The 20,846-nt window shown below is 40.9% G+C and overlaps 2 protein-coding genes across 2 annotated transcripts; both read left to right on the forward strand.

Annotated features, from left to right (window-relative positions):
• The first annotated feature begins 239 nt into the window (after positions 1-239).
• On the forward strand, positions 240-7,809 carry LOC141772204 (phospholipase A and acyltransferase 2). Its single transcript, XM_074642962.1, has 4 exons — positions 240-336; positions 933-1,053; positions 3,395-3,693; positions 6,583-7,809. The coding sequence occupies exons 1-4, from the start codon at positions 319-321 to the stop codon at positions 6,766-6,768; spliced, it is 624 nt and encodes a 207-aa protein (XP_074499063.1). The 5' UTR covers positions 240-318; the 3' UTR covers positions 6,769-7,809.
• Positions 7,810-9,440: 1,631 nt separating this feature from the next.
• Positions 9,441-20,173, forward strand: dedd (death effector domain containing). Its single transcript, XM_074642963.1, has 5 exons — positions 9,441-9,800; positions 13,300-13,939; positions 14,857-14,961; positions 15,109-15,246; positions 16,168-20,173. The coding sequence occupies exons 2-5, from the start codon at positions 13,375-13,377 to the stop codon at positions 16,572-16,574; spliced, it is 1,215 nt and encodes a 404-aa protein (XP_074499064.1). The 5' UTR covers positions 9,441-9,800; positions 13,300-13,374; the 3' UTR covers positions 16,575-20,173.
• The last annotated feature ends 673 nt before the right edge of the window (positions 20,174-20,846 follow it).

Raw genomic sequence — 20,846 nt, forward strand, 5'->3', positions numbered from 1 at the left:
ACCATTTGTATGGTTATTTACCCAGTTACAGTTGAGCAAAAGTGATGCATTTAGATTTTTATAAATATATTTTCAAAAAAGAGCAAAACAGTTAAATTAAAACATTGATGTGTTTATAGTTCTTCATAAACTGTCTTAAAGTGTAACTTGTTTAATGTGATATTCTTGTTGAGACAGCATTTCAGCCAATCAGCTGTCTTTCTTTCGCCTCCAAGCAACAAACAGTCCAAACCAGATTCCCACGCAACACACCCTGTAAGGGCAAACTGCTTTACCACAGCTACCACAGTCCTCACACTAACTTACCAGGAGTCAGCTATGGATTATGAGCAGCAGGTAAGAACCAACAACGCAAAGACATGCTCTGAATTTTCGCAATGGAAAGGAATTACAAAATATTTTGAGTATGATCAGTCATAATGTTATAGCATGAGCACCTGTATTCTTAATAAATCAGACGTTGTTATTCTGTAGGTAATGTAATGTAAAGTTAGTTAGTCAGTGTAATATAATAGAATGTGCAAATCTAACAATGTGACTTTAGCCAATGGAACTGTGAAACTGTCTTCTAAAGGAATTTATAAAGAACCCTGTTAAACACATCCTGTATTATTACATTATATTACATTGTATTCATTAAGCAGATACTGTTGTCCAGAGCAACTTAGAATATGTGCAGTCAACCTCCATAGGAGCTAGATGTCATCAAAATTGTTAATGCATGACTTGCAAAAAAACAACGGTGATAAGTTTCACTTGTGATGACAACATTTACCTTTGCTAAAGAATTTGAGACAGAGATTCTCTCTGAACTGAATGTAATGTAGCTGAACCTGTTTTCAGGCTGGATAGGGAGTGGAGCAGGGCGGGGATGTGTCAGAACGTGCTTCTTTTACTATCGTTTACTGTCTTGTGTTTTTTAATAAATGCAGGTTGAACAAATCAATTCCACCGCCAAACTTGGAGACTTGATAGAATTTTCCTACCCCATCGGATATTCACACTGGGCAGTGTATGATGAAGATAAACATGTATTCCATTTTGCTGTTGCAGGTGAGGACAACATCTAGTACATTACATTGATTACATAACAGATAGATGTAGGTTTGTTTGTTTTTTAAGTTGAAAAAGAAAAAGAATATACAATACAATACAATATCAACTTCTTAAAACTAAATGGTCCGTAATGAATATGTTTCAGTAGTCCATTCATCCATTATCGGGGGGGGGGACTGGAGTCGAAGGCAGGGTACAGCCTGGACAGGTCGCCAGATTATCACAGGGCTGACACATAGGCCCAATTCCAAACCACCCTCTACAGTACACCCTCTCCCTACCCACTTCCACTCCGTTTGCACGTTCGCGTGGAGGGTCCGCCATATTAAGGGCCAATCCAAACAAATTCACGGGGAGTGGAAGTTGGGGGTGTAAAACCCTCCAACAGCGAGCCTGCACCGATGTCGATGTTCAACGCCGTTTTGACTTCGTCATGGAACACGATCCAATATCAGTTCCGTGCGACTACCGGTACAAACATTTACTCGTAAACTGCCCAAACTCATAGACATTTAATTTATTCTACTTTATTGTCATACAGACGTCAACAACATAAAGTAAATACATTGTATTTAGGATCAAATATACCCTTATCTACACTAGAAAACGGTACATATGTTAATTTTGTTGTAAATTACTGCGTGTGTGCGTATATATATATACAACATATATTTATTATTTTTCACCCCTATCAGGAGCTATAACCCTATAATTTATTATATGTTCAACTGTCCAATACTGAAATTAACAGTAGAATAATGTAGTGCAATAATTCAGCTGTGCAATAATCTGGTTTACTCCGGCATTAACACTGCATTTATTTATACAGGACATTTATTTATTTATGTTATTTGCATAGACCCTATTTTTCAGTATTATTATTTGCACTGTTGTTATATACAGTATATTTCTTATTTATATTTTCTTATGATTTCTGTATTTTTACATAGTATTTATATTTACATTCTAGAACAGGAGCAAAGCGTAACTCAATAACCCCCCGGGGATCAATACAGTGTTTCTGTTTCTAATATTTATTTTCTTGCCGGAGAGAGGGAAGTTCGTTATACCCTCCACCTTAAAGAAGGGTGCTTCATTGAGCTGTGAGTGTGACTACAAACGGAGTTCAATCCACCACGGAGTGGGAGGATGGAGGGGCCGGATTGGAATTTTAACCATAGAGACAGACAACCATTCACACCTACGGGTAATTTAGAGTCAACAATTAACCTAACCTGTATGTCTTTGGGAGGAAGCTTGAGACATCGCTAACACGAGGAGAACATACAAACTTTACACAAAAGGGCCCCAAGCCAGATTTGAACCTGCAACCCTGTTGCTGTGAGGCAACAGTGCTGACCACAGCACCACTGTGCAGCCCTGCTTCAGTTGTCCTGTAGGAATTATGGAGGTATTGTACAGGACAATGAATTGTGCAGTACTTTTTTTGGTGAGGAGCATTTCAGTTGATAGTGTGCATAATCTGAAATTTGGAGAACAAATTTGCAATTTGAAGTGATCCCGGTGCTAGGGCTCCCGGGGGATCCAGGGCATGTCATGTCTTAGTATCAGAGCTCCATTGATGATGGCTTTTTATGTTCCACCTACTCCCAGTTGACTGAACTGACCCTGATCAGCTGTTTCTGGAACCAAAAACTTGTTTCCTACCTCAGGATTAGTCAACTCAGAGCTCAGGCTTAGACTCAGAGTTTGTTAAACCTTCTTTCTGAAACGGGTCCCTGGGGCCAGTCGCCAGCTTTACCTGGTTGGTTGATTACATGTTTTGAAATGTAGAGGTAAGGTAAGACTTCCTCTTGATTTATATGGCACCATTCTCTAATAAAACACCCTTCGAGAAGCTCTACAAGCTTTTACCAATGGCTATGTTATTGTAAAAAGTGAGAATTTCATGTCTTTTTTATTATAAAGCAGCTGTAAGGCTTCCTCCCACATTCCAAAGACATGCAGGTTAATTGTTGACTCTAAATTGCCCGTAGGTGTGAATGTGAGCGTGGATGGTTGTCTGTCTCTATGGCCCTGTTCAGACCTGGTATTAACATGCGTCATCAGTGATCGGATCACAAGTGGACAGCTCTAAGTACAGATGTGGACACACTCAATGCGCATTGAGGAGGCATTGAAATCTGATGTGGTGTACCCCGCCTTCGCCCAATGTCAGCTGGGATCGGCTCCAGCCCCCCCCCACCCCGCGACCCCGAATGGGATAAGCGGTTACAGATAATGGATGGATGGATAAAAACTAAAGGATACACATTGAAAACTGAGATTGTTTGTCAAATTGTTGCACATTCTGAAAGTAAACTGTGTCATTCTTTAGATGAGGGGAAACTGATGAACAACGTACGTACCTCCATACAAGCACTCTTACCTGTATGTGGTGACCTTCTAATTGGGATGACCAAGATCCGCAGAATGCCACTTAGAGAGGTGCCCGTCCCGAAAGGAGTCCACGTCTTGATCAGTAACAACCGCCACGCCTTCACACCATCAGCATCTGAGGATATAAGACGACGGCGCGATGCCCTTCTTGGTCAGGATTTCCAATATCACCTGCTTACTCTCAACTGCGAGCACTTTGCCACTTTTGTACGCTATGGAAAAGCTGTGTGCAACCAGGTAAGAATTTGGCAGTGTTATAGATTGTGCCCAATCAAATGATGTTGTGATTGAAGCATCATGTGAGTTATGGTAGTTGTGATAATTTCTCTGTTTAAACTGACCAATGAAACTGTCAATTGTGTGTCATATTTTTACAATTTACACAACTCTTATCCACAGTTTACCCGCATTTATTCATAAGGCTTGCATCCATCTTTACAACTTAACAAATTTCAATATATCAAATTGGTGTGAGTTATAGACGAATCCGGCGACCGCTTTGTGTGTTATTGCCATTACTGCGGTGGCAAGTCATAGTGACTCTACTCTCATTTTCAGCTGAATGTGTCTACAAGCAACCATGCTGCATTTGGCTGAGAGTCACCAGTTAACAGAGTTAGCAGACACTTTGTACGTGTTCTGTTTGTGATGCCGACCAAATGATGTTTAGTTTGTGGTCATTAGGTTGCCCTAGTTAGAGCAACTAATGTTATATTTCACAATAATGCCACAGTTAATTGACAGAGTTCATTTATTCTGTGGGGACCAACACAGCCCCTAGACCAGGGGTCAGCAACCTGCGGCTCCGGAACCACATGCGGCTCTTTAGCCCCTCTTCAGTGGCTCCCTGTGGATTTTTAAAAAGGGAAATGAATAACTGTTTTTTTGTTTACATTTTCATTTTTATTTATCATTGTTGTAGGTCTATGGTACGACGGTACGACGGAGCATTAGGACCACATTGAGGAAAAAAAAGTAAATCTGAGATTTCGAGAATTAAAGGTCACATATTATGCTCATTTCCAGGTTCATAGATGTATTTTAATGTTGCACTAGAACATGTTTACATGCTGCAATGTTCAAAAAACCCTTTATTCTTCTCATACTGCAGCCTGAGTCTGCCTGCCTCAGAGCCTAATTCAGCCTCTGTCTGAAAACCACTGATTCACAGCCTGTCTCCTCCCACTCTGCTCTGATTGGTCAGCGTTTTCTGTCAATCAAACTTCCTCAACAACAACAGCGTCACCCTCCCCCTCCCTCCCGGAGAAGCTCTGGAGAGAGAGAGGAGTGGAGAGAGGGGAGTGGAGGGAGAGGCAGCTAGAATAGAGCTTATAAACCACTTTAAAGTTTATAAACCAGAAACTTCACCCAGCGCACGTTACCGGAGGAATCTGATCAGAAATCGGCGACACATGATGAACATCTGCGGTCCAGATTCCAGGTTTTCCTGACGGTTTCTCTCAGGTAAATAATACTATTTATAGCTCTGTTAGTTAACTCAGTGTTTACCTCATGCATCAACTCTGTAAACCGTAAACATACACTCTGTTTTACGTCTGTCTTTACAGATCCATCTGTGAGAAATGACCGACAGAATCATCCCAGAGGAGAGCAGACAGCTGAGAGCAGATGGGAGATACAGAGCTACATGCTACCGCTATGAGACGGTGTGTAAACACAGCGACCATCAGGGTGGAAAATAGAAGATGTGAAACAGTAGTCAGTTCATTATTTCTGCTAAAAGATAAATGTATGGAAGATCAGAGTAATGGTATATTATTTACAATAGTAGCTGTCTCTGTGTTACCATGACTACAGACCACCGGAGCTTAGCTTACCATAGTTTACCAGAGCTGAAAGACTTTCTCCTGTACCATGTCATCATAACTAACTAACAGGTGAGATGATTACAAATGCTGTGAATAATTAATATTGTCATCTGTCAACTCAAATAAAGTTTGACTGTGAAACAGAAATGTGTTGTGTTGCTTACAAGTCACTATTTACTACCTGTACTCTGCTACATGCATGACATCAAATATATATAATATATAAATATCATCTGTTTAAACAGTGTAATTACATAAAGCCTTTGTGAAAGAACATGTTATATTTAGATGATGGGAGTACATGAAGCCTGTTCTGCTGGTTCTTGCAGACTTTGCTCAAGTTAGGTTGAGGAGGAGAGACAGTGACGCGCTGTGGGGCGGGGTCAGCTACTGAAGGTTCTCTCTGGTTCGACCAGGAAACCCTTACATGGCTTGCATTTCTCTAATGACGTCAGAAGAGAAGGAAAAAAAGCGATTTTTTTTTCTGCACCCATTTCCGGACAAACGGAGGAGGAGAAAAAGAGAGAGGATGGTCTTTTATGATACTATGGTGGCCTATAGACACACTGGGGACAGATATTGATGTTCAAAAGACATGGAAAAGTGCATTTTGCATAATAGGTGACCTTTAAGTCATAATATTACGATAATAAAGTCGTAATATTATGAGAATAAAGTCATAAGTTTAAGAGAAAAAAGTTGTAGTATTATGAAAATAAAGTCATAATATTATAAAGTAGTAATTTTACGTGTTGTTTCTTTTTTTCTCGTAAAGTTATGACTTTATTCTCATAATATTACGACTTTTTTTCTCGTAAAGTTATGACTTTATTCTCGTAATATTATGACTTTATTCTTGAAATCTCCTATTTTTTTCCCCTCAATGTTTTCTTGACTAAAATGCCTCTTTAGATAGTAAAGGTTGCTGACCCCTGCCCTAGACAGTGTCTTAGCCCACTGATATCGTTAAATAACGTTATCTAAGCAGTGTTAACTTAGCTGACGTTTCTTATTTCTCCATGTTAGGCTAACATCAGGCAGCTGAGAACAGCTCAGGTTCTTCCCCAATTCCTAGACATCGTTGTCAAAAGTAATGTTGCATAGAGGGTAAAGGTAAAAGTAGCAAATTGTACACCTCTTAGGACAACTTGCATTCAAACGGGCACTTTATTGTAGGGAGACGCCACCGCAGTAATGGCGACTTGTTTACTTCCCCCGGATTTGTGTATACAAGTTTAGGACCTTGCTGTCCATCAATGACCACTAACAGACTGTTATTCTGTTATTCCACTTATAGATTCCTACAAGACCCAAGAATGTTGAGTGTGAGGAGGCAACTGCAACCTTCGAAGGCATTGTCAGCTCCAAAGCAACTGCTCCAGACAGTGGAGACTGGTCCAATGCGGCAGAAGATGATGCTCCTTCTCTATTTTTTGGGGCGCAACAGGGAGGTCAAAATATACAAACGGGTTATTGGTCTTAGTTAAACCATTACCAAATCTCAGTATCGTTTATAAAATCATTTTTTCTTTCTTCTTTGGAAAAAATCCATTATTCAAATCCTGATTAAAATGCCTGAACAGCAACACCTGCAGGGCAGCCTGTGTTAGTGAAGTGGTTGTGGGCATCATGATAGGTAGAGGAGGACAAGCACCCTCCGTCCTCCGTTAGAGCGGGACCTCTTATATCAACTCAATGCATTTCATTTTTTTCACGCTCGTCTGCGACTGGCCAAAATATGTCAAATGACGCTTCAAGGGAGGATAACCTCCCTTAGCTTGTTACGAATCAACAGCCAGCAGAATACATGATTGACATCACGTTGGTCCAACGATGATGTCCAAATGTCATCTTCAGTCCGTTTATCTGAAATATGATATGATCTGATATGTTATACATCCCAGATTTCAAAATCAAGGAGGACAAAATACTAACTTTCACCTGTTTAATTGGCTCACATCACAATAGACAGGCTCTGAAGAAGGCTCCGTGTCTAAACGTGTAAGCGTATGTCTATACAAATTCCCTTTATTGAAGTAAAATTACTAATGAAAAGTATTAGCACTCGTTGAGCAATGAAATGTTCCCTGTCTGTGTTTTACTATTGTGAATTTTTTTTATTACTACTGCATTAATGTGTATGTACAGTATGTATAACCATAACTTTTCATGAGCTCAGATAAAAACAGCCGCTTTCTGCTTTGTGACAATGCATTTTCCAGTTAATCCTATGAGGCTTTTTAAAGAGTGTATTTAGCTTAAGAATCCCTCAGTTTATCAAAAACATTCAAACATCCACACATCTGGAGATACAAGTTTTTCACTAGACAGGATTGGGATGAAAAATTGTAATCCGAAAAATAACTAAAGCTGTCAGATAATTCACTGTTTTTTTGTGTTCTTGTTTTACCATCTCATTGCAAGGATTAATGTTCCCATTTTGTACAAAACTATTACACGTTTGTATTAGTGTTAATGATGGCAGGGGTATATTAAATTACATATTAAATACTGTGGCTGTTCTGTAATTATGTCTGTGTCTAAATTACTTTGAAGTACTTTACATATGTAGGCTATTCTAAAATGTTATATCCTCTTCTATATATGGCCTAAAGACAAACATAATTATAGTGACAGTATAAACAGCAGAAACCCACCGCTGTAGACATTCACAGACAAGTCCTAAAGAGACAAATCATGCTGTTGTGGGCTAACGTTACTTGGCTATTTGTTGCAATGAACGGTAATCTGAAAGTTATTACATGGAACTTGTAACTGCTTGTTACACAGTCACAATTTAATATATACTTATCCGGCTTCCCTGCCTACCGAGTCCCCCTAGACCCCTAGGAGAATTTTTTTATTAATTTGTGCCCTCAATTAGTAACTCGTTCCCTCGAGTTACTTCATACTTCAAAATCACTTCACACATCAATAATATCTTCCTGATTATACTTATTAAACTAATTAAGACATTTTGATGGCACTACACTTTATAAAAGTGAAATTGCTGAATATTTCTTCCCATTAAAAATTCCCCAAAATCATGGAAAAGCATATTTTTCCAAACTAAGTGTTATAGTATAACTATGAGGAGATCATTGATGTGTGAAGTAATTGTGGTGGTACTACACTGCATAACAGTGAAGTTATTGAATATTTTTATAGCATCTCTTTTCAGCGTTGCACTTTGTAGACGGTCCCTGACCACTCGTCTCACAACCGGCTGCACATAGAGACCAATGTTATGTGTCCAGCTCGGAGGACAGCTAGTAACTCGTTCCCTCGAGTTACTTCATAGAGCACTACCTCCAATCATTCCTGACTGTCCACACATTGCTGATGTACGGAGCCCCAATAGATGATGTACTTCGGTAAAGTTGGAAAGATATTGACAGATTCAACCTCCTGGATCAATAACTCCTAACAGAAACATTGTTAAAACACAAACATCGGCTCTTTCTAACAATAGTAAGGTAGACAACGAGCTACAACCTAATTTTAATCAAAACGAGCCGTCCTCCGAACTGGACACATAGCATTGGTCTCTATGTGAGACGAGAGGTCAGGGACCGTTCACAAAGTGCAACGCCGAAAAAGAGATGCTATAAAAATATTCAATAACTTCACTGTTATGCAGTGTAGAACCACCAAAATTACTTCACACATCAATGATCTCCCCATAGTTGTACTATAACACTTAGTTTGGAAAAATATGCTTTTGCATAATTTTGGTGAATTTTTAATGGCAAACAATATTCAGTAACTTCACTTTTATAAAATGTAGTGCCACCAAAATGTCTTAATTAGTTTAATAAGTAAAATCAGGAAGAGATCATTGATGTGTGAAGTGATTTTGATGGTACTACACTGACTAATACTGAAGTTATTGAATATTTTTCCCATTCAAAAGAATTTTGCAAAATCATAGTTTTCCAAACTAAATGTTGTAGTTCAACCATGAGGAGATCAATGATGCGCGAAGTAATTTTTATGGTACTACACTGCATAATACTGAAGTTATTGAATATTTTACTTGCTGGATAATATCTGTGAAGGATTTTGCAATTTGCGGGTTACCTTCTAGACACGACACAAGCTATGACGCGACGATGACGCATGGCATCTTCTCTTTTCACCCTCCTCCTCGCTGCTGTGACACCGGAAGTGAACTGAACCGTGAACCGGAAGTTCTTTCATTTTAGCTGAAGAACGAAAACTGTCTGCTTATTTTTCCCCATGATGTCTGTCTGAGAGGACCCACAACACATTAAACCAACTCACATGTCTGGCATGAAACGAACCGAGATACTGGGAACATATCTGCTGAGCATTTACGGTGTGAGCTAGTCGGTCAAATCAACTAACCGGAGCCGCGTTGTGTCCTGAGAGGAGAAGCTGTGCTGCTGTGCTCTCTGACACAGACACAGAGGAGCTACCTGCGTTAGCTGCCTGGCTGACGCTGCTGAGCTGGGAGAGTGTCGGGACTCGTCAAGAATATCAACAAGACAGGAGGTAATGTGAAGTTACCCTCCCGTCATGTTGTTGTTTTGGTTTGTCTGCTTGACTTGGCTTCATGTGTGAAGTTCGTTTGGGTAACATTATCTAACAGTGACGGCGACGAGCAGTCACAACAAACCCAGCCGCTAATGAAGAGGTGAGGTAGGTGTGTTAGATTCACGCTACTATTTAATCACAACTAGCACACACCGGACCAGAGGACCAGAGGACCAGAGGCCCGTCAGGTTGTGAACCGACACACAGCAACATCTCGCATCTGTTTCTAATTCCACACAACTGTCGTTAGCTTGCTAGCTAGCTAGCTAACGACAGTTACGCACCCAGCTAGCTGTTAGCTTGCTATCTGTCTTTGCTGAACAGCTGCATGTGTTATGAAGTGTGTGTTTGTTTGTTCCATCTACAGCCGAATGTGCCTTCTATGAGTTCATGATGTGTTCAGCAGCGTTGTTAAGATTCTGCTCGTGTGTGTTTACAATAAGCTGTGTGAGTTAGCTTAGTTAGCCTTAGCTGGATGTTGTAGTCCAAACGGCCTTATGATGATGATGATGATGATGATGATGTGATTTCATGTGTTCATGATTGCATGTGTGTAACGTTACCTCATGAACAACATGTATAAAGTGATAATGAAACGTTTGCTAATGAGTAAATATCGACATTACAAGACCGGACTGACCTATTTCTACCTCTCAGTCCTGTCACAGCCTACCCTTTTATTATTCTTGTGGTGCTCTTCCAGCCAAAGTGTGACAGTATTCAATTGTGTGTCTCAGATGTCTGTGTTTGATTGTACACATTATTGAATAGTCCCCAGCCCCAAAAGTGAAGCCATTGAGTCAATAAGATAGAGGTTAGAGATGTTATAGGCCTTCTCACTGCAGACGTTTTGACTTCTATGGAAAGCACATGGATGAAGGCTCCCTTAAGTTCAAGAAGTGACCCTGTAAAGCCATGATGACATTGTGACAGTGAGCAAGCATGCATAATAATACCAGGACCCTGAAACTGAAGCAACTTAAATGGAATTTAATCATCGTTCATTTCATTATTAACAACTGGTGACATATCTAAATGTTTACTGTGAAAAGGGCCTGTCATCAGAACAGATTGACAGCTGTCAGCAATATGTTTAGTCAAGGTTTAACATGGAAACAGAAAAATGACACCTGTGCAGGCAGGAAAAGGTGCAAGCATGTAGTTGATACACAACATATTCAACAGCTTCATCGAGGGTACGTCGGGGCCGTTACTCTGTCATTAACTTGAGCTGTAGTTTATGTTTTAGAAGGGTATAAACCTGTGTTGTCTGGGACACAATCATGTGGTCTTTCAAACCTCATCGCTGGGCCCTCAGAATCTGTGGTTTAAAGGAATACTTCATCCACAAAATGGCCATTTGTACATTAATGATTCACCTTTCTTTTTTTTTACCTTGAACTCTTGAAGAAAAAACTTCTCACGTCTTCACAGTGAGTGGAGAATCCAGAAACGGAGAGAAGAGTCTCGATGAATTGATTTAAATTGGGACCGTGTTTAACGACGGCAAAACTATATCACAACATCCGTTTACAAACTGGTACAATATAATCCAAGTCTCATTTATCCAGTTGTGTGCTCACTACTTCCCAAAAGCACATTTTGCTAAAATGGGCAGGTGCACTACTTGTCCGTGGGAGTCCAGACGAATAGCACACCTGTGCAAGCGTGAGACTGTTCATGTGAACGTGTTTTAAATGGTAAGGTTTTAGATACTTCCCAAGTTGTGTGAGATGTTTGCAAACAGATGTTTCGATATTTGCTGTTGTTAAACGCGGCCCCCATTTACTTCAATTCATCAAAACTTTTCTCAGTTTTTGGATTCTTCGTTCACTGTGGAGGCATGTGAGGAAAACTGTTTTCTTCAAGAATTCAGCTGCTGTGTCCTGAGGAAACCACCTCAATGCCACTCGAGGGCCGTGTCTGACATCACTCCCTATTTGCTCTTTCGTGCACCATATTTGCCCTTCACCATTTTATTTGAGTGTTCAAATACTTAGTGAGGAATGGAAAGAAACTTTTTATTGCTAGAAATCCCACAATGCATCACATTGCAGTTGTGCAACAGTCAGTGATGATGCAAAAGATGAGGCTTCTTAACTAGGCCTATCCGAAATCCAATTTACTGCTCAATATGGAGTAAACTTTTCAAGTATCTTGTTAAATAGACCATTTCACAGTTAACAGTAAACATTCCAAATGTGTACCAGTTTTTTTCCTGTTGTAGTTTATGGTTGCGTCCAAAATTCCACACTAACATGCTATTTAGTACGCTAAAACAGCATGTGAGATATTTTAGTATGTCCGAAACCTTAGTTTGAAACTGAAGAATTGCGTATGATTTCTGGTGAAACTTTATAGTAAGCAAAGCTGGACACTTTGGCAGCACAAATATCCCACAATGCAATGCGGTAGTGGCAACAACGTTCATAACAGACGTTGACGGACAGCTCTGTAACATCAATAACGTTTCAATTTAACTGTGAGTGTAAGATTTCACTTTGCTAGGCGTAATATATATTTTAAATTAATTCAGTCTTTGATTCTCACAAACCCTTGATTTGGTCTCATGAGGTTGGCACGGGTTACCATGGTTACACGTCTCCAACCGGCAAGGAGGCTCTCAAGAAGTGACGACATAAATTACTGCTCAGTGCATCTGAAAAGATTTAGATTTAGGGCTGACCCGAATGCTTCGAAGCTTCAACGTGTGGCATGGTAATCGACCTACAAATCAGTATACGAATGCTTCGTTTTTATTTATTTTTCAAATATAGGTATGTAATAATAAAGTATTAATCCCAAAATAGCCCATGAAATAAGGAATAATCCCACAATTGTACTCATTTTCAACATTAATTATTATTTGTTATTCTCAGACAGAAGAACATGTCAGCCTGCTGCGCTGCGCCGCAAAGCTTCGAATACCGTTGAATATTTCCCACCGAAGCGTCAAAGCCCGTCTAATTACATTCAGGACAGTACTGTTTATTCACACAAAAGTATGTTGAACGATAGTACTCATACTGAGTATGTAGATATTGGACAAAGCCCATGTGAATGACATAAAGCTGACAGGAAGTAAACATTGGCCCAAGCTGTTGCCTAGCAATACAGTTCCGTTGAAACGCTCTATAGGGAGTAGTGAATGAGTGAACAAGGGTTTTTATCCGATGGGTGATTTAGGTCAGCTTATTTGAGGTTTAACTTAACCTGCTGAAAACCTAGTTTAACTGAGGTTTAAGATCATAGAGTTCAATGTGAGGGCAGATTTTTGTCACAGCGGTCGCCACAGGCCACCAGCACTAGTCAGAATCACTTCACCGGCTGTGTGTCTCAGATACTCACTGCCTTGATAACCCAGCTGCACACTGACCACAGAGAAATGATGATGGTCAGCGATTTAAGATTGGTCTCAAATAAAAATGATATGTGATCTCCCTCTCTCTGTACATAGCTCATCAGTTGGAGCAGACGAAGACAGCAGGAGTTGCAGGGATTCGAGCGTCCCTCATCATCGTCGGGCCCTGAGATGACATCACAACAGCCACAGCTTCCCAATGCTGTTATTCCTCCCCAGCTAGCCCAGAACTCCTCTGTTCAGCACGCCCGGCCTCACATTCAGGCCAATCAGCTGGACTCAAGTCACAGCAACGCAACCGCCGGGCCTCTGGATCACAGAGCTTTGACAGGCAGGCCGGGCTGCCCCGGCGTGGCAGCAGCCAGCGGGGAGGTGGCCAACAGGAACGTTTCTGCCTCCTGCACCAACTCTAGCTTGTCTAAAAGAGACGGGGGCTTCGAGCCGTGGCCCGAGGAAGCGGTGGACAACTCCCACGGGCTGTACTCACTTCACCGCATGTTTGACATAGTCGGAGCCCAGCTAACCCACCGGGATGTCAGGGTGCTGTCGTTCCTGTTCGTCGACGTGATCGACGAGTACGAGCGTGGCGGCATCAGGAGTGGAAGGGATTTCCTGCTGGCCCTAGAGCGCCAGGGTCGCTGCGATGAGACCAACTTCCGGCACGTTCTCCAGCTTCTGAGGATTATTACCCGCCACGACCTATTGCCTTATGTCACACTCAGGAAACGGCAGGCTGGTGAGTAATGCAGTTTCATCATCACTATGTTCACACCAGGCTTTAACACATACTTTAAAAAAAATAAGCTTTTTATCCTTTTTAAGGTACAATCGATAACATTGATGACATTCAGCCACTAGATGTCACATTGTCCCTCCCCCAATCCATTGCATACAAATGGTTGCCAGTTTGTTGCACAATGTGCATATTTTATGGTCGAGTGGAGAGTGACTCAGACAGATAAGTGATGAAACTTTCGTGGTAGAGTAAAAGTCATTGTGCAACATGTTGCTATAGGCCTACATTAAGTGTGTGTGCATTTACACACATTTATTTTTATATAGCGTCAAATCATAACAGAAGTTATCTCGAGAAGCTTTTCGTATAGAGCAGGTCCAGACCGTACTCTACAGTTTAGAGACCCAACAAGGGATCTCCCATGAGCCATTGTATTGTTATGGTAATGCGCTGTGTAATAGAAATATAACTAATACTAATAATAATAAAAAGGCTGATAATCAATGTCAATAGACTATGTCAATGGCAGGCAATAAAAGGTGTTTTGAGAAAGTGTGAATCGTTGCAACCACGAGAGGTCCTTGGGCGTGAAGCCGTAAACGAGCTCCAAAAATATTATGCAGTTTGCTGCAGCACTATGCGAGATTAGCCGTGGACAGACACAGAGGTGCACACTCAGTAAGCGCATGCACTGACACATGCACACATGCGACCAATCACATGATTCTCCTGGCAGAGATATAAAAAAAAAAACACGTCGATGTGTATTTCACTGAGGTGATCGCTCACGTATCGACCGTGGCAGTGCACAAAAACATCGTCTCTGCATTCTGTGTTATGTTTTCTTCCACTGGTTCTACTGGGATGATTAGCACTGCAATTAAAAAATAACATCAGATATCAACTGTTGTTTTCAGTGTGCCCAGACCCGGTTGACAAGTACCTGGAAGAGACATCCGTGCGCTACATTTCACCAAGAGGAGCACTGCAGAGCAAGGACACTGTGCCTCACAGAAGAACAGGTGTGTGTGTGTGTTCAAGTTCTTTCTTCAATCAGCAGGATAACAGTAGGATTAGTCATAAATGCAGCCAATGGAACGTCCTCATAAGTGACTGTGCGCTGTGATACAGAAGCTTGATTAACTTTAAAACTAAATATCACCTTCCAGGTCCTCAGCCGGTCATTTGCTGTTCCCCGTCAGGACCCCACGTCGGCCCTCCCCGAACGAAGCCGGCTACTCCTGTACCAAACCGCAAGCGGAGGAGAAGTCATTCCTCAGCCGACTGCAGAGAGAAGCAAACATGTGGTAAAAAAGAAAAGCAACATAGAGAGAGGGATCATCATTATTGTCTGGCCTCTGAGAGTATGATGTTAAAAAAAAATAAAAAATACAGCCACAAGCGGCAGTTCCGCTCCACAGTATAAAGCAGCTGAATTGCCAAAATCAAAGCCGCGAGCAGCGATGAGCGGGTTTTGGGTTTGGCATAGCTGAGCAAAGTCACTTCAGCTGGTTTAATTCTGAGGAGTGAGACCAATCGCACACTTGTTTCATCATCACAAGCCTTTTAGTAATCGCACACTCAAAAATCCTGCTCATATTTCTTGGCATTTTGGGGACATGACAGCTTAATCAAAACTATCCAGCAAGGTCGGTGATGTTTGGACAAACTGTCAATGATTCATGGCCAAATTAACGGCACTCACATGCACAAGTTTGTAACTGGTGGCGCCCCCTATTGAGTGATTTCTTTTTTTTAATTACTATAATATTTTTTGTTTTTTGGTCATTGACATGCCATAATCAACATCAGAACACACAACATTCGGACTGTTTACCAACACAAAATAAATTTAAAAAAATATATATATATAAAACACAAAAAAAATAAATAAATAATCTCACATCACTTCCAGATGTACATGGCTGTAGATAGAGTGGTCGATTTGAAGGAAACTTGCAGTGTCTAGCAGGGTGAATGGTGTGGGCTTTAAAAGTTTATTTATAGCGCCACCATCAGGCCAATCAAGATCATATTATATTTGAAGCATTAGCACATCATCTCCAGCTGTGGTACCAAGTTTCATGTCTCTAGCTCGTTCCAGCTCACAGCAAATTGAGCGTAGGCGTAATAGAGCATATGATGCTAAATAGGCCACGCCCACATGCACAAATCAATACGATTGCTTGCAATATGCTTTCCGTTGACCTTTTCTGACTCTCCTTCAGATATTCGCCTCCGGGTTCGCGCCGAATACTGCCAGCACGAGTCTGCACTTCAGGGCAACGTCTTCTCCAACAAGCAAGAGGCGGTGGAGCGACAATTCGAGCGCTTCAACCAGGCAAACACTATCCTCAAATCCCGAGACTTGGGCTCCATCATCTGTGACATCAAGTTCTCCGAGCTCACCTACTTGGACGCCTTCTGGAGGGACTACATCAACGGCTCGTTGCTCGAGGCTCTTAAAGGGGTCTTTATCACAGATTCCTTAAAACAGGCCGTGGGCCACGAAGCTATAAAACTGTTGGTCAACGTCGACGAGGAGGACTACCAGGCCGGTCGACGCAAACTGCTCCGTAATTTGGTCACGAGCGGAGGGACCCCACCGGGAGCTAACAAAGACTCCGTATCTTAGGCACACTCTCCGGGCGGTAGCATAATGGGAGAAACACTGCTGTGCCTCCCCTCCCACCCCCCCACCATAAAGAAGAAAGAGTGAGATGCGGTCGTGGGTTTGAGGTGCCTGAAGTGTGTGCCTGAAAGGAACTGAAGGACTTCCAGCCACCGCATTGATTTCCTTGAAAGCTAAGGTCATAGGATATCTACTTGGCACCCGAAGCGTAGCATGCGAGGTGACTGGGAACTATATTAGCAAAACAGAAGTAGGTGCATACAGGTTGACATTATTTTGAATGTTAAGCTGTTCCATTTTTCTTCAAGGAGGAGAATGCTGATTTCATGCGTGCATTGAATTTAAACTAATTTTCTTGTATGTTAGCTCATTGAAACACATTTGTTTAACTCTAATGATAGATGATCCTCACAACCTGTTCAAAAATCCAGTTATTTTCAGTACAGGAAACATGCTTAACGCTGACAAGTTACTCCCAGTGGGAGTTTGTACCTTATTGTCAAACTGGTTCATCGTTTTTTCCAGGATTTCAGGTACATTACAGATTGATTGGATTAACCCAATGAGAGAGTGTTCTGTATGTTATAGAAAGGCACAGACCGTAGGACTTAAGCTAAAAAATTGTTTGTTTTTTTCTATTTCTTTCAGCTTATTATCCTACTCCCCCCCCACCCCAAGACTTTCCACAGTTCCCTTTTGTCTGTAAAGATGAACCCCCCTTTCAAAGCCATTTTTTTTATTGGCTCACATTTAGTCACCGTCGACGTCTCCTCGTGTCTTGGCTTTGTTTTTAACAAAATTGTTTTGTTTTACAACATGGCTCCTTACCAGCAGCTGTGATTCTGGCCTAATGTGACATTTTCAGTTGTCCAGACACTGCCAATATTTAAACCTTTTGTGGATCGTTCTAATGTGTTTGAATCGTATCCAATGAAACATTTGAGTCATTCACTGGTGTTTTTTTAGATGTGTTTTGGATTTGCAAATCAGTGCCAGTTTCATTGTCAGCCTGTACCTCCCGCTCACTCACCGTCTCACTCATTGTTCACTCATTATAAAAACACTGTTTAAACTTTGTTCAAAAATGATACTCAATAACAAATCAACAGCAGGTGAAAGAATCACCACCAGTGTAGTGTGTGCGTGTGTGTGTGTAGAGTTATCTCCGTTGTGCCAGAACAGCAGTCTTGTCTGTGGGTATATTATGCCTCCTGGTGGATGAGGATGTAGCTGAGCACACATGCTCAAAAGTTGTTCGCCATCCAGTCCCTCGATGGCATGTCGGAAGAGAAAAAAACTAGGCATGTCCCATGAAATGACGGGCGTCTTCAGTTACATCCTCCTCTGTCCGAGGTGTAGCATATCCCGCAGGCATTCACAAACCAAATTGGGGATTCTTTTATGAAGGTTTTGAAACAGAAAATAAAAAAATAGCATTGAGCGGACCAACATAATGGTAAGGTATATAGCATGGTAATGCTCTACAATTTAGTGCGCAGATCTAGAACAATGATATGCTTCTAGTAGCAAAATACCATTTTTTACAGTGTAGTCTGAAATGCTAATTAACCAAAATGTGAATTTATATTAATTTCTTTTTCGGTATCCTTGGATTAACAGGAGATATTAGGTTTGGTGGTTGCCTGTGACAAACCAGTGTTCAAAGTATTACTGATGATAACTTAATTTTATGTAGACATAAAATAAACTCAGTGGCCACTTTATTAGACATACCTTTTTTTTAGTTCTGGGAAATGTCCCCGGGAGAGTTTGAATTCTTCACGGCACAGATCGGAGATTAAAGATTCTGCTTCATGTCGACATGATAGGCTCACACAGTTGCTGCAGATTTTCCACCTCAGATTACAGGAGCTGTACAGTTGAATGGGATTCTTTTTTTTTCTCCTCCAGGCTGCAGGATTTCAACGAGGCCGGTGATTACAAAAGCTCAACTTCATCTGAAATAATGTTTAGCTGTGATAAATTCAGGAAATCCGTAGCTTATATATATGGACCAGTACACATTCGTCCCATGCAGTGTGTTGTTGTCTTTTTTGAGTAACTTCACCCTTTCAGTTTATGATCATAGCAGTGTCGGCAAGCTGCAGAAATTGTGCACAACATTAAGAGTTCCTGACGTACCCGGCCAAGAGTCTGCCGTTGAGCCTCCTGTGGCCAACAGTCGCCCTGTAGTTTTTCTGGTGTATCCCCACGTCAGCCCTCATCAACAGATAATTATGAATCATGTATTATTAGATGTTGATAATACACGATGCCGGCGAGAGCGCTGGCCACCTGCAGTTTAGCTTAGTGCAGTTTATCCATCGTTTTTGCAGGCTGAACGCTGCCGGTGCAAAGCAAAAACCTCTCAGTTCCAGTTGGTCCACAACCAATTTTCTCATCAAAATGATATTCCGAGCATACGGCAAAAAGTGTTTAATTGGATTTGGACAGTGGTATGAAAAAGATAGGCTTCTTGTTTGTTATGTTCATCTCTTTCTGTGATACTTTGTGTATACAGACTATACGACTGCCAGGCTATTTCTTCTCATGCAGGTGCAGAACTTCCTGGCTGTAGGCTGTAGTCCCTGTTCTGTGTTCCAAGTGCAACCTTATCACCAGACAAGAGTCAGTATTGAACAATCCTGGATTACGTTCAGTGACGACATCCTTCAAATTCTTGCTTCCTACGATATCTACGAGCACAGCAACTAGTACGCTATTTTAAGAGACCGATTGTTCACCGGACTGGAGTCGACGCCGACGTCAAGGGGGACGCCTCTTGTAAATTTGCAAAATTCTCCTAAATTGTGGCTTTAAAAAAAAAAAAAAAAAAGAATTTGACATGTTGAAAAACCATCACTTGTTGTATCAGGACTGGTTAGGACTGAATGCAAAATTCAAAGTACCTTTTGTTTGGAAATGTTTAATATCAGTGCTAATATATAAATATATCAAAGACGGAGCATAAAGCTGTTTAATGACGGGATTATTTAGATCTAGAAGAATTGTCATTTGAAATGCAGTCTCCAATGCTAATATTTGACATTTTCTTTCCTTTTTTTTCTGTTATTCAGTGCACCTAGCCAAATGGTCGACAACAAAATCTGTGTACCCCTTTTTTAAAAGTTTGTGGTATGTTTTTACCAAATATATTCTTCCCGCTTAAAAAAAAGCGCCCAATCTTTATCTCTGCTATCATACCATCCAACGGGTACATATCAAAAACACACGCAAGCAAGTCATGATTGACAGGCCACTATTACTGTGAATTATAGAGTAGGCCTACATTTTATATTTTTTACTTTACTCCAGTGGAATTTCATGTAAAGGTTGCGAGTTAGTATCTATTATATAGGTTGGTGTATGTTCTGTTGATTGTATGTTATGTTAGTTGTCCGACGCAGCTGTCTCTTTACGCAAAATTTGCATGTAACCTGTTATCTCCAGCAAATGTCATAGAAAACTCACAGTGCTAACATTTTGTAAATAACTTTATTGGATGTCAGGTTTTCTTACTTAAATTTTTGCATTTCTTTCAGAAAACAGACAAAGTAGGACTGTTAATAAATGAAATGGATGGGTTGGAGGTTTGTTTTTAATTCCCAGTCCTAATTATTTTTTCATGTCACACGACGCGTATAAAAAAAAAATTCTTTTGGTGGAAAACTGTGTACAATTTACCAGATAAGAAAATATAGAGGACATATTTAAACAAAAACAGCTTCCTGATAGATCAAATGCTATTTCGTGGGCTACAGTAACGTTTTAGAAAAATTTGGCCCCGAATCTTTTAACTGCTTTGACACACAATCCCCCTTTGTGATGTTTGACTACAAACTGTGTAAGATGATTTAGACTGGTCCTATAGGTGCATCTCATTTCTCTTAGATGTGTATCCTCATCCCCCCCTTTCACTCACCTCTTGCTCCTCAGCTCGTCACACTCTCGCGACACGAGGAAGACACACAAGGAAGGAGAAATCCAGGCAACACATTTTGCCTGATAAAAATTAGGCAAATCATTCGAGCCATGAATGTTCCTGCAGAGACTTGAATGTAATGTATGTCAGTGTGAACCATACTGTCTACAAGTGTGATGGTATTTGCTTCCGACACATACACTAAAATGAACTGATGAAATATCTGGTGGGTAGTCCTGTTGACTTTGTTGACCAATAAAAGTAAACTTTTCTGTGTTTCTATATGCCCTGGATACTCTGCAATCAGTTCATTTATTGATTATCAAAATGAGCTTTGACTAACCACTGCTACT

The sequence above is a fragment of the Sebastes fasciatus genome, chromosome 8, assembly GCF_043250625.1.
Source record: "Sebastes fasciatus isolate fSebFas1 chromosome 8, fSebFas1.pri, whole genome shotgun sequence".
Lineage (NCBI taxonomy): Eukaryota > Metazoa > Chordata > Actinopteri > Perciformes > Sebastidae > Sebastes > Sebastes fasciatus.

Excerpts from the sequence above, each read along its gene's own strand:
- LOC141772204 (XM_074642962.1), top strand. Across the intron at positions 1,054-3,394 it reads ATTCCATTTTGCTGTTGCAG|ATGAGGGGAAACTGATGAAC; the intron begins GTGAGGACAACA and ends GTCATTCTTTAG. Across the intron at positions 3,694-6,582 it reads GAAAAGCTGTGTGCAACCAG|ATTCCTACAAGACCCAAGAA; the intron begins GTAAGAATTTGG and ends TTCCACTTATAG.
- dedd (XM_074642963.1), top strand. The coding sequence starts at position 13,375 with ATGACATCACAACAGCCACAGCTTCCCAATGCTGTTATTCCTCCCCAG. Across the intron at positions 14,962-15,108 it reads TGTGCCTCACAGAAGAACAG|GTCCTCAGCCGGTCATTTGC; the intron begins GTGTGTGTGTGT and ends ATCACCTTCCAG. Across the intron at positions 15,247-16,167 it reads CAGAGAGAAGCAAACATGTG|ATATTCGCCTCCGGGTTCGC; the intron begins GTAAAAAAGAAA and ends ACTCTCCTTCAG.